We start from the raw sequence: 14937 nt of genomic DNA, 5'->3' as shown, positions 1-14937 counted from the left end.
GAGAGGACAATTTCCAGGCACTGTTAAAATCTCTGTTTCGCCTCCAAATCACGCCACACTTTGTCAAGACTGTTCACACCGACAGGCTGCAGTTTTTTTGTTTTTTTTCTTTTCTCCAAACATGAAGCTCACGAGAGCTTCAGTTTTCTTCCAGTCCGCTTCCACTCCTGGCTTTGTAAATACTGTAATCTGTTGCTATGTAAATAATATTCAGGTTTATCTCCTTTTATATGTAAATGGTTGTAGAATTGGCGTTTCCCCCCCCCGCCCCCCACTCTGAATGTTTTTCAAATCACTGCTTTTCCGATGAAGATGACCTTTCGATGTAGATGTATTTTTTTGTGTAATTTGTTTCATCACCTTTTGGAAATTCATTCTCATGTCAAGTCTCGTGCCACTCTAACCCTATCAATAAAATACACTTTTCTAATGATAGTATGACCTTCGTTGTTTATTACGCATATTTTTTTTTTTTTTTTTTTTTTTTTAGGTATATATTTTTCAGATTTACGGCTGACGAAGAGAAAAATAAATTTTGCCCAGAGAAATATTTCAAAAATATTCAACAGAAAATAGAGGTCTGAATATACAAAATGTACATAGAAAAGCAGGTGAGTTGCTTGTGTATTTTGGTATCTTCCTAAAAACTAAGCTTATTTGAGAAATGTAAATAATGACAAACATCACGCCCTAAAACAATAAAAGTTGTTTTCAATCAAATAAATGTCACGCTTTTACAGAAAAAAAAAAAATTATGAACACTACATCATATCCGAGTCTGACATAAAAGTCAAAACCTCAGGGGTTTTTGGTTTTTTTTAGTGGGTTTTTTTTTTTTTGTTTTACTTCTCTTCATAAATGTGTCGGTTTGTTTGGGGATTTACGCAAAGCCGGAAGTAGGGAGGAGTGAATCATCTCCGCTGAATCGACGCGCCACACCCACTTGACAGATCCCAACGTGTTCATGCAGGACTTTCACTATCACAGTGTCTCAGGCAGCCCCGTTATAACCTAACATCCTAAGTGCCCAGTAAAAAAAATTAAAAAAAAATCAGCTGCACTGAAGTTTCGTGGTCATTTTATTTATTTATTTATTTATTTATTTATTTATTTAGCGATTTACACTCCGGCTCCCAACAGGCTACCTAAAAGGGGGGGTCTTTCTTTCTTACAGAACAACAATTACGACCACCGACTTCTAACAACTTTGAACACCGATCCGACTAAAACTCTTGAAAAGTGGCACCTCTGCGTGTTAATGATCTTTAAAGTAGATCTTAAAACCAGTTACTGTTCCGGTCTGACTTCATGCGTCCCACGTGATTGCCGGTTTAATAGCCGCGTGCAAGCATGAGCTCCGGTAAGTGTCATAAATTACGAAAAGCAGGAAACCCACGTGGGTTAACCATCTCCACACGTATTAGTCTTTATTTTAGGAACTTAATGCACTGATGAATGATGAAAAATCAGTTTATATGTTGTTATTTTCCTTCAGCGCAAAGGTCACCCTGAAAAACTACTTTTTTTTTATTCAGATATTGGTTAATATTTACTGGTATTTTACAGTATTGGAAGTTAGCGAATATTTTTTTTTAAATTTTAAGTACAAAATCACTCTGCAAAAACATCTACATTCAAATATCAATGTCAAGAAAAATTTTTGAAAAGAAAAGTGCAAGCAAACACAACAACAAAAAAAACACCAAACCTCTAAAGCACCTTTAATCAGCGACGAAGTAATCAGTAATTTATTTATATTTTTCTGTCATTTTTCAAGCAGAAATGCAAAAATATTTTCTTCAAGAGGAGGTTCCACCTTCTCAGATGAGCTGTTTTAATGCTTTTCTTTGTCTTAAGTATGATTTGTGATTTCAATATAACAACGTTTTTGTCTTGGAAATGAATATTTGTTCCCAAATGTACAAAATGATGGAAATAATCCGCAGACTATCAGTATTGTAAATAACAACTGTTATTTACCCCCCACAGAGGTGTGCCCATTCTGCGGGAAAACTTACAAAAGGTTGAAGAGTCACCTGCCACATTGCAAAGCAGCAGCGAGCTCCAAAACACCTCCGACGGGACGCCACGTCTCGGCCAATCAGACGACAGCGTCGAAAACCGCAGCGAAGGGAAAGAAGACGTCGGCGGCGGCGGAGACGTTGTCTTCGTCACCGCCGACATCTTCGTCCCTGAGCTCCACATCACTTCTGCCAACAACTAAGAAGAAGAAACAGAAGCTGGCCGATCAAATCAAGACCGCCAGCCTGTCCTCGCCTCTGTCTCCCACCGTCTCTAAACCGAAGAAGAAGAGTCTCCGAGCTTCGATAGAAGCTGAAAAGTCCAACCGGGTCACGGAGGGGTCGCTGGAGGGAACCGGATCCACCTCAGAGCGCCCGACTGCGGATTCGACTCGAAGCTCCGGAACCAGAGCACAAACGGAGACCAGAACCGACCCAGAAAAGGACTCATTGGAGGACGAGGCCGGTCTCACACTTCTGTCCGCAGAGACTAAACCCAGAAGCACCCTGAAGAAGAAGGTGTCGAAAACAAAGAGGGCCGCGCAACCCGGACACGCCTCCGACTTTCTGGACTCCGAATTGAATGGAAGGAGCGCGGGACCCCGTGCGAGAGACGACTTCTGGGTGGACAGCGAGGGGGGGGACCGAGGATCTGTCTGTGGGGTCGTCGTTACGGAAACCAGGAAGCGGTCAGCGGGCGGGGATCACCCTCCGGGATGTTAAAGCCACGTTGGGCCGAGCGAACGCTTCCCTCAAGTCCGGCAGGCCGAGCGTCCTCAGCCGGATCGAAAATACTGACGACCTCGGCAGCAAAATCCGACCCGGCGCCGGCGTCGGTCCGGTCCGGCTCCCGGGAGAGAAGCAAAAAGATGCGACTCTGTCGGAGCAGCTTCACACGGAGCGACGATCGAAGTCTAAACAACCAGCTTTAACCCCGCTGCCAGACCAAGCCTCCCGTCAGCCTGCGATTCCTCTCCTTTCTGCACTTTCAGCCACTCCTCCTCCTCCTCCTCCTCCTCCTCCTCCTCCTCCTCCTCCTCCTGTCAGCCTAAAGGTGGGGCATCACCTGACAGGACTACTCGCAATATCACCACCACCCTCCCAGTTTTCCAGCCCGCTTCATTTCCCTCGTGCACAGCAGCGAGCCGCGAGGACGGAGGACGCGGAGACGCTCGAGGTCGGGAGACGGCGGATCTGTGCAGAAAGTCCAGCTGAAGGTCAGCAACCGGCGAGCGGCCGACTCCGTTCGTTTCATCTCGTTCGGAGATCCTTCAACCGACCGATCGACTGTTTTGACAAGTCGGTTGATAATTTCCTTCGCAAAATGTCAAACGTCTGTGTTGCAATGTCCTTATTTAAAAATGTCTTTGGGGTTTGGAAGACAAAACGAATCATTTCAAGACGTCACCTTTGAGCTCCGCACACAAACACACACACACAAAAAAAAAAGATTCTTCGAAAAGATAATTGGAGTTAAATGTTAAAACTCGGTTTTATTGGGTCGAGACTGAATTTGGACCGACGTCCGGCGGTCACGTAATGAAAGAGGGTGTTGTTTTATTCGAGGTGTGTGTTTATTTATCTGTCTGTGCGTTGATCTTTTCCCGGTTGTGTCCCGAATCGTCAGGAGCTCTGGCGCGGCGGAGTCTCGGTCAGGTGAGGCTGAAGGAGCTTCCCGAGTGGCTGGCCTGCAAAACCCCGAGCCGTCCGAGAGAAGTCGTGGAAACGATGCGGAGAGGTCAGCGTCGCACGCAAACGCAAGAGCGCCACCCGCAGGCCGTGTGTGTGTGTGTGTAGTTGTGTTTGTGTCGGCTCAGGAGATCAATACCACTCTCTCATCTCCTGCTGTAACTCCACGACGCGTGTTTTTCCTCTCCTCCGCCTCCTTCAGGCTGGCAGTGGTATTACAGGAGGTATATTGACGTGAAGAAAGGTGGCGTAGCCGGACCGGGCATGTTGTTGGCGGGATACTGCGTGCTCAGCTACATCTGGTCTTACCCTCGTATAAGTACGTGTTTGGAACAATGATCAATGATTTTTACTATAGTATGACATTTTTATACAACATACTATATAGTATGACTGTTTGGATGATTTTTGGATGTCATTTTTGAATGATTTTTACAATGGATAGATTTGGACATAACTTGACATGCTTTTTCTTTTTTTTTATCCAGAGCTTGATCGATGGAGGAAGTACCACTGAAAAGGGAGGATCCAGGCCTTTTTAGGCTTCTACACCGGATATTTTTTATCCGAGACATTGGGACCAGTTTCTCGTCATCTGAGCGTTTTCCTTCTGTTTTTCTAAAGGATTCAAATCAAGTCTTCAAATCAACAAGTCTTCAGATACGTTATGTACGTCCCGATACTGAAGAAATAACAATCTGTCCCCCCCCCCCCAATACAGAGTATGAAATATTTGTAAATATATTCTCCTTTTACGAACACTGTCAAAGCTTCTGTCTCTCGTTATTTGCTGTTTATTTTCAATTTATTTTCCATTGTTAAGAAAAACCTAATTGTGTGACTCCCCCCTCCCAATTGTACACTTGGTTGCTCCCATGCCCCCTCCTTAGGTAGTTAGCACTATAGTGTGGCTGTTGGTGAGTCAGCAGAGGGGAACAAAAGGAGAACCGTCACTTCACCCAATAAACAGAGAAAGCGTCAATCATTTTAAAAGTGGTAACCTGGACTGAGGCATGGTTCATGGGTAACCGAGCCAGCCCGAACTATAAGCTTTATCAGAAAGGAATGTTTTCAGTTTAATCTTATTGCTATCTCTCAGTGATATTTATCAGTAATGCTTTAGGTAAGGAAGTTTCCCAAGTGGAATGAATAAATAAATAATTCAAAACAAAAAAAGACTTTTTTTAGGACATTTTGGAATACACACTATAGTCTGACTTTTTTTTTTATCATATTTCAGACGACATGCTATAATATGACTTTTTTATCATATTTCGGAAGAAATACTTTGGAAAAAAAAGAACAAAACATCTAAGCCATCAGTGCGTGAGGTTACCCCACCGATTGTAGACTGGACATACAAAGATAACAGGATTTTATGTTTTTCTTTCTTTCTTTCTTTCTTTCATTCTTTCTTTCTTTCTTTCTTTCTTTCTTTCTTTCTTTCTTTCTTTCTTTCTTTCTTTCTTTCTTTCTTTCTTCAAGATTAGCTGTAGAATTTTGTTTTGACTTTTTTATCATATTTCAGACGACATGCTATAATAGATATATTGGGTGGCACGGTGGTGCAGTGGTTAGCATTGTCGCCTCACAGCAAAAAGGTTCTGGGTTCGAATCCGGTCCTGGGCCTTTCTGTGCGGAGTTTGCATGTTCTCCCTGTGCTTGCGTGGGTTCTCTCCAGGTTCTCCGGCTTCCTCCCATCATCCAAAAACATGCACCTCAGGTCAGGTTACCTGGCGCCGCCCTAGTGGCGGCCAGCTGCAGCAGCTCCCCCCTGAGAGCCCCCCTGCTGTAGTGATGAAATTTCCCCTCGGGGATTAATAAAGTGTATCAAATCAAAATCAAATATGACTTTTTTTTATCATATTTCGGACTACATGCTATAATATGACTTTTTTATCATATTTCGGACGACATACTATAGTTTGACTTTTTTTTATCATATTTCAGAAGACATACTATAATATGACTTTTTTATCATATTTCAGACGACATACTATAGCATGACTTTTTTTTATCATATTTCAGAAGACATACTATAACATGACTTTTTTATCATATTTCAGACGACATGCTATAGTTTGACTTTTTTATCATATTTCAGACGACATACTATAGTATGACTTTTTTTTTATCATATTTCAGACGACATACTATAGTATGATTTTTTTTTATCATATTTCAGACGACATACTATAGTATGACTTTTTTATCATATTTCAGACGACATACTATAGTATGACTTTTTTTTAATCATATTTCAGAAGACATACTATAATGTGACTTTTTTATCATATTTCAGACGACATACTATAATATGACTTTTTTATCGTATTTCAGACAACATGCTATAGTATGACTTTTTTATCATATTTCGGACGACATACTATAGTATGACTTTTTTGTCATATTTCAGAATACATACTATAATATGACTTTTTTATCATATTTCAGACGACATACTATAGTATGACTTTTTTATCATATTTCAGAAGATATACTATAGTATGACTTTTTTATCATATTTCAGACGACATACTATAATATGACTTTTTTATCATATTTCAGACGACATACTATAGTATGACTTTTTTATCATATTTCAGAAGACATACTATAGTATGACTTTTTTATCATATTTCAGAAGACATACTATAATATGACTTTTTTATCATATTTCGGACGACATACTATAGTATGACTTTTTTATCATATTTCAGACGACATACTATCATATGACTTTTTTTATCATATTTCAGACGACATACTATCATATGACTTTTTTATCATATTTCAGAAGACATACTATAATATGACTTTTTTATCATATTTCAGACGACATGCTATAGTATGACTTTTTTATCATATTTCAGAAGACATACTATAGTATGACTTTTTTATCATATTTCAGACGACATACTATCATATGACTTTTTTTATCATATTTCAGACGACATACTATCATATGACTTTTTTATCATATTTCAGAAGACATACTATAATATGACTTTTTTATCATATTTCAGACGACATACTATCATATGACTTTTTTATCATATTTCAGACGACATGCTATAGTATGACTTTTTTATCATATTTCAGAAGACATACTATAGTATGACTTTTTTATCATATTTCAGACGACATACTATAGCATGACTTTTTTTTATCATATTTCAGAAGACATACTATAGTTTGACTTTTTTATCATATTTCAGACGACATACTATAGTATGACTTTTTTTTTATCATATTTCAGACGACATGCTATAGTATGACTTTTTTTTATCATATTTCAGACGACATACTATAGTATGACTTTTTTTATCATATTTCAGACGACATACTATAGTATGACTTTTTTTTATCATATTTCAGAAGACATACTATAATGTGACTTTTTTATCATATTTCAGACGACATACTATAATATGACTTTTTTATCGTATTTCAGACAACATGCTATAGTATGACTTTTTTTTATCATATTTCAGACGACATACTATAGTATGACTTTTTTATCATATTTCGGACGACATACTATAGTATGACTTTTTTGTCATATTTCAGAATACATACTATAATATGACTTTTTTATCATATTTCAGACGACATACTATAGTATGACTTTTTTATCATATTTCAGACGACATACTATATGACTTTTTTATCATATTTCAGACGACATACTATAGTATGACTTTTTTATCATATTTCAGACGACATTCTATAATATGACTTTTTTCTCATATTTCAGACGACATACTATAATATGACTTTTTTATCATATTTCAGACGACATACTATAATATGACTTTTTTATCATATTTCAGACGACATACTATAATATGACTTTTTTATCATATTTCAGACGACATACTATAATATGACTTTTTTATCATATTTCAGACGACATACTATAATATGACTTTTTTATCATATTTCAGACGACATACTATAGTATGACTTTTTTATCATATTTCAGACGACATACTATAATATGACTTTTTTATCATATTTCAGACGACATACTATAGTATGACTTTTTTTTATCATATTTCAGAAGATATACTATAGTATGACTTTTTTATCATATTTCAGAAGACATACTATAATATGACTTTTTTATCATATTTCGGACGACATACTATAGTATGACTTTTTTATCATATTTCAGACGACATACTATCATATGACTTTTTTTATCATATTTCAGACGACATACTATCATATGACTTTTTTATCATATTTCAGAAGACATACTATAATATGACTTTTTTATCATATTTCAGACGACATACTATCATATGACTTTTTTATCATATTTCAGACGACATGCTATAGTATGACTTTTTTATCATATTTCAGAAGATATACTATAGTATGACTTTTTATCATATTTCAGACGACATACTATCATATGACTTTTTTATCATATTTCAGACGACATACTATAGTATGACTTTTTATCATATTTCAGACGACATACTATCATATGACTTTTTTATCATATTTCAGAAGACATACTATCATATGACTTTTTTATCATATTTCAGACGACATGCTATAGTATGACTTTTTATCATATTTCAGACGACATACTATCATATGACTTTTTTATCATATTTCAGACGACATACTATAGTATGACTTTTTATCATATTTCAGACGACATACTATCATATGACTTTTTTATCATATTTCAGACGACATACTATCATATGACTTTTTTATCATATTTCAGAAGACATACTATAATATGACTTTTTTATCATATTTCAGACGACATACTATCATATGACTTTTTTATCATATTTCAGACGACATGCTATAGTATGACTTTTTTATCATATTTCAGAAGATATACTATAGTATGACTTTTTATCATATTTCAGACGACATACTATCATATGACTTTTTTATCATATTTCAGACGACATACTATAGTATGACTTTTTATCATATTTCAGACGACATACTATCATATGACTTTTTTATCATATTTCAGACGACATACTATCATATGACTTTTTTATCATATTTCAGAAGACATACTATAATATGACTTTTTTATCATATTTCAGACGACATGCTATAATATGACTTTTTTATCATATTTCAGAAGACATACTATAGTATGACTTTTTATCATATTTCAGACGACATACTATCATATGACTTTTTTATCATATTTCAGACGACATACTATAGTATGACTTTTTATCATATTTCGGACGACATGCTATAGTATGACTTTATCATATTTCAGACGACATGCTATAGTATGACTTTTTTATCATATTTCAGACGACATACTATCATATGACTTTTTTATCATATTTCAGACGACATGCTATAATATGACTTTTTTATCATATTTCAGAAGACATACTATAGTATGACTTTTTATCATATTTCAGACGACATACTATCATATGACTTTTTTATCATATTTCAGACGACATACTATAGTATGACTTTTTATCATATTTCGGACGACATGCTATCATAGATATATTGGGTGGCACGGTGGTGCAGTGGTTAGCATTGTCGCCTTACAGCAAATAGGTTCTGGGTTCGAATCCGGTCCTGGGCCTTTCTGTGCGGAGTTTGCATGTTCTCCCTGTGCTTGCGTGGGTTCTCTCCAGGTTCTCCGGCTTCCTCCCATCATCCAAAAACATGCACCTCAGGTCAGGTTACCTGGCGCCGCCCTAGTGGCGGCCAGCTGCAGCAGCTCCCCCCTGAGAGCCCCCCTGCTGTAGTGATGAAATTTCCCCTCGGGGATTAATAAAGTGTATCAAATCAAAATCAAATATGACTTTTTTTTTTATCATATTTCGGACTACATGCTATAATATGACTTTTTTTTATCATATTTCAGACGACATGCTACAGTATGACTTTTTTTTTTATCATATTTCAGACGACATGCTATAATGACTTTTTTTATCATATTTTAGACGACATGCTATAGTATGACTTTTTTATCATATTTCAGAAGACATACTATCATATGACTTTTTTATCATATTTCAGACGACATGCTATAGTATGACTTTTTTATCATATTTCAGAAGACATACTATAGTATGACTTTTTTATCATATTTCAGACGACATACTATCATATGACTTTTTTATCATATTTCAGAAGACATACTATCATATGACTTTTTTATCATATTTCAGAAGACATACTATCATATGACTTTTTTATCATATTTCAGACGACATGCTATAGTATGACTTTTTTATCATATTTCAGAAGACATACTATAATATGACTTTTTTATCATATTTCATACGACATACTATAGTATGACTTTTTTTTATCATATTTCAGAAGATACACTATAGTATGACTTTTTTTTATCATATTTCAGACGACATACTATAATATCACTTTTTTATCATATTTCAGACGACATACTATAGTATGACTTTTTTATCATATTTCAGACGACATACTATAATATGACTTTTTTATCATATTTCAGACGACATACTATAGTATGACTTTTTTTTATCATATTTCAGACGATATGCTATAGTATGACTTTTTTATCATATTTCAGACGACATACTATAATATGACTTTTTTATCATATTTCAGACGACATACTATAGTATGACTTTTTTTTAAATCATATTTCAGAAGACATACTATAATATGACTTTTTTATCATATTTCAGACGACATACTATAATATGACTTTTTTATCATATTTCGGACGACATACTATAGTATGACTTTTTTGTCATATTTCAGAATACATACTATAATATGACTTTTTTATCATATTTCAGACGACATACTATAGTATGACTTTTTTATCATATTTCAGACGACATACTATAATATGACATTTTTATCATATTTCAGACGACATACTATAATATGACTTTTTTATCATATTTCAGACGACATACTATAGTATGACTTTTTTATCATATTTCAGAAGATATACTATAGTATGACTTTTTTATCATATTTCAGACGACATACTATAATATGACTTTTTTATCATATTTCAGACGACATACTATAATATGACTTTTTTATCATATTTCAGACGACATACTATAGTATGACTTTTTTATCATATTTCAGAAGATATACTATAGTATGACTTTTTTATCATATTTCAGAAGACATACTATAATATGACTTTTTTATCATATTTCAGACGACATACTATAGTATGACTTTTTTTTTATCATATTTTAGAAGACATACTATAGTATGACTTTTTTATCATATTTCAGAAGATATACTATAGTATGACTTTTTTATCATATTTCAGACGACATACTATAATATGACTTTTTTATCATATTTCAGACGACATACTATAGTATGACTTTTTTTATCATATTTCAGAAGATATACTATAGTATGACTTTTTTTATCATATTTCAGAAGACATACTATAATAAGACTTTTTTATCATATTTCGGACGACATACTATAGTATGACTTTTTTTATCATATTTCAGACGACATACTATCATATGACTTTTTTTTTTATCATATTTCAGACGACATGCTATAGTATGACTTTTTTTATCATATTTCAGACGACATACTATAGTATGACTTTTTTATCATATTTCAGACGACATGCTATAGTATGACTTTTTTATCATATTTCAGACGACATGCTATAGTATGACTTTTTTATCATATTTCAGACGACATGCTATAGTATGACTTTTTTTATCATATTTCAGACGACATACTATAGTATGACTTTTTTATCATATTTCAGACGACATGCTATAATATGACTTTTTTATCATATTTCAGACGACATGCTATAATATGACTTTTTTATCATATTTCAGACGACATACTATAGTATGACTTTTTTATCATATTTCAGACGATATGCTATAGTATGACTTTTTTTTATCATATTTCAGACGACATACTATCATATGACTTTTTTATCATATTTCAGACGACATACTATAATATGACTTTTTTATCATATTTCAGACGACATACTATAGTATGACTTTTTTATCATATTTCAGAAGACATACTATAGTATGACTTTTTTTATCATATTTCAGACGACATACTATCATATGACTTTTTTTTTATCATATTTCAGACGACATGCTATAGTATGACTTTTTTTTATCATATTTCAGACGACATGCTATAATATGACTTTTTTATCATATTTCAGACGACATGCTATAGTATGACTTTTTTTATCATATTTCAGATGACATACTATAGTATGACTTTTTTTTATCATATTTCAGACGACATGCTATAATATGACTTTTTTATCATATTTCAGACGACATGCTATAGTATGACTTTTTTTTAATCATATTTCAGACGACATACTATAGTATGACTTTTTTATCATATTTCAGATGACATACTATAGTATGACTTTTTTTTTATCATATTTCAGACGACATGCTATAATATGACTTTTTTTTATCATATTTCAGACGACATACTATAGTATGACTTTTTTATCATATTTCAGATGACATACTATAGTATGACTTTTTTTTTTATCATATTTCAGACGACATGCTATAATATGACTTTTTTTTATCATATTTCAGACGACATACTATAGTATGACTTTTTTATCATATTTCAGACGACATGCTATAGTATGACTTTTTTTTATCATATTTCAGACGACATGCTATAATATGACTTTTTTTTTATCATATTTCAGACGACATGCTATAATATGACTTTTTTATCATATTTCAGACGACATGCTATAATATGACTTTTTTATCATATTTCAGACGACATGCTATAGTATGACTTTTTTATCATATTTCAGACGACATGCTATAATATGACTTTTTTTTTATCATATTTCAGACGACATGCTATAGTATGACTTTTTTATCATTTTTCAGACGACATACTATCATATGACTTTTTTTTATCATATTTCGGAAGAAATACTTTGGAAAAAAAAGAACAAAACATCTAAACCATCAGTGCTTGAGGTTACCCCACCGATTGTAGACTGGACATACAAAGATAACAGGATTTCATGTTTTTCTTTCTTTCTTTCTTTCTTTCTTTCTTTCTTTCTTTCTTTCTTTCTTTCTTTCTTTCTTTCTTTCTTTCTTTCTTTCTTTCTTTCTTTCTTTCTTTCTTTCTTTCTTCAAGATTAGCTGTAGAATTTTGTTTTGACTTTTTTATCATATTTCAGACGACATGCTATAGTAGATATATTGGGTGGCACGGTGGTGCAGTGGTTAGCATTGTCGCCTTACAGCAAAAAGGTTCTGGGTTCGAATCCGGTCCTGGGCCTTTCTGTGCGGAGTTTGCATGTTCTCCCTGTGCTTGCGTGGGTTCTCTCCAGGTTCTCCGGCTTCCTCCCATCATCCAAAAACATGCACCTCAGGTCAGGTTACCTGGCGCCGCCCTAGTGGCGGCCAGCTGCAGCAGCTCCCCCCTGAGACCCCCCCTGCTGTAGTGATGAAATTTCCCCTCGGGGATTAATAAAGTGTATCAAATCAAAATCAAATATGACTTTTTTTTTATCATATTTCGGACTACATGCTATAATATGACTTTTTTATCATATTTCAGACGACATGCTACAGTATGACTTTTTTTTAATCATATTTCAGACGACATGCTATAATGACTTTTTTTTATCATATTTTAGACGACATGCTATATGACTTTTTTGTCATATTTTAGACGACATACTATCATATGACTTTTTTATCATATTTCAGACGACATGCTATAATGACTTTTTTTTATCATATTTTAGACGACATGCTATATGACTTTTTTGTCATATTTTTGACGACATACTATCATATGACTTTTTTATCATATTTCAGACGACATACTATAGTCTGACTTTTTTATCATATTTCAGAAGATACACTATAGTATGACTTTTTTATCATATTTCAGACGACATACTATAATATCACTTTTTTATCATATTTCAGACGACATACTATAGTATGACTTTTTTTATCATATTTCAGACGATATGCTATAGTATGACTTTTTTATCATATTTCAGACGACATACTATAATATGACTTTTTTATCATATTTCAGACGACATACTATAGTATGACTTTTTTTTTAATCATATTTCAGAAGACATACTATAATATGACTTTTTTATCATATTTCAGACGACATACTATAGTATGACTTTTTTATCATATTTCAGAAGACATACTATAGTATGACTTTTTTATCATATTTCAGACGACATACTATCATATGACTTTTTTTTTTATCATATTTCAGACGACATGCTATAGTATGACTTTTTTATCATATTTCAGAAGACATACTATAGTATGACTTTTTTATCATATTTCAGACGACATACTATCATATGACTTTTTTTTTATCATATTTCAGACGACATGCTATAGTATGACTTTTTTATCATATTTCAGACGACATACTATAGTATGACTTTTTTATCATATTTCAGACGACATACTATCATATGACTTTTTTTTTATCATATTTCAGACGACATGCTATAGTATGACTTTTTTATCATATTTCAGACGACATACTATAGTATGACTTTTTTATCATATTTCAGACGACATACTATCATATGACTTTTTTTTATCATATTTCAGACGACATACTATCATATGACTTTTTTATCATATTTCAGACGACATGCTATAATATGACTTTTTTATCATATTTCAGACGACATACTATAGTATGACTTTTTTTATCATATTTCAGACGACATACTATAACATGACTTTTTTATTATATTTCAGACGACATACTATAATATGACTTTTTTTATCATATTTCAGACGACATGCTATAATATGACTTTTTTATCATATTTCAGACGACATACTATAACATGACTTTTTTATTATATTTCAGACGACATACTATAGTATGACTTTTTTATCATATTTCAGACGACATGCTATAATATGACTTTTTTATCATATTTCAGACGACATACTATAGTATGACTTTTTTTATCATATTTCAGACGACATACTATAACATGACTTTTTTATCATATTTCAGACGACATACTATCATATGACTTTTTTTTATCATATTTCGGACGACATGCTATAGTATGACTTTTTTATCATATTTCAGACGACATACTATCATATGACTTTTTTTTATCATATTTCGGACGACATGCTATAGTATGACTTTTTTATCATATTTCAGACGACATACTATAGTATGACTT

The 14937-nt window shown here is 33.4% G+C and overlaps 1 protein-coding gene across 1 annotated transcript; it reads left to right on the top strand.

Annotated features, from left to right (window-relative positions):
* The first annotated feature begins 1207 nt into the window (after positions 1-1207).
* On the top strand, positions 1208-4820 carry LOC138204513 (mitochondrial nucleoid-associated protein 1-like). The gene is given in 6 exon segments (XM_069159806.1): positions 1208-1360; positions 1990-2695; positions 2697-3238; positions 3649-3759; positions 3913-4029; positions 4199-4820. Coding segments are annotated over 6 exon segments (1515 nt in total). The 5' UTR covers positions 1208-1350; the 3' UTR covers positions 4228-4820.
* The last annotated feature ends 10117 nt before the right edge of the window (positions 4821-14937 follow it).

Source organism: Embiotoca jacksoni, unplaced genomic scaffold, assembly GCF_022577435.1.
Source record: "Embiotoca jacksoni isolate LCO1_2020_lvr unplaced genomic scaffold, fEmbJac1.0.p SCAF_26, whole genome shotgun sequence".
In the NCBI taxonomy this organism is placed as follows: Eukaryota; Metazoa; Chordata; class Actinopteri; family Embiotocidae; genus Embiotoca; species Embiotoca jacksoni.
Note: the sequence above shows the minus strand (reverse complement) of the source record. Positions and strands in the feature narration are given on the sequence as shown.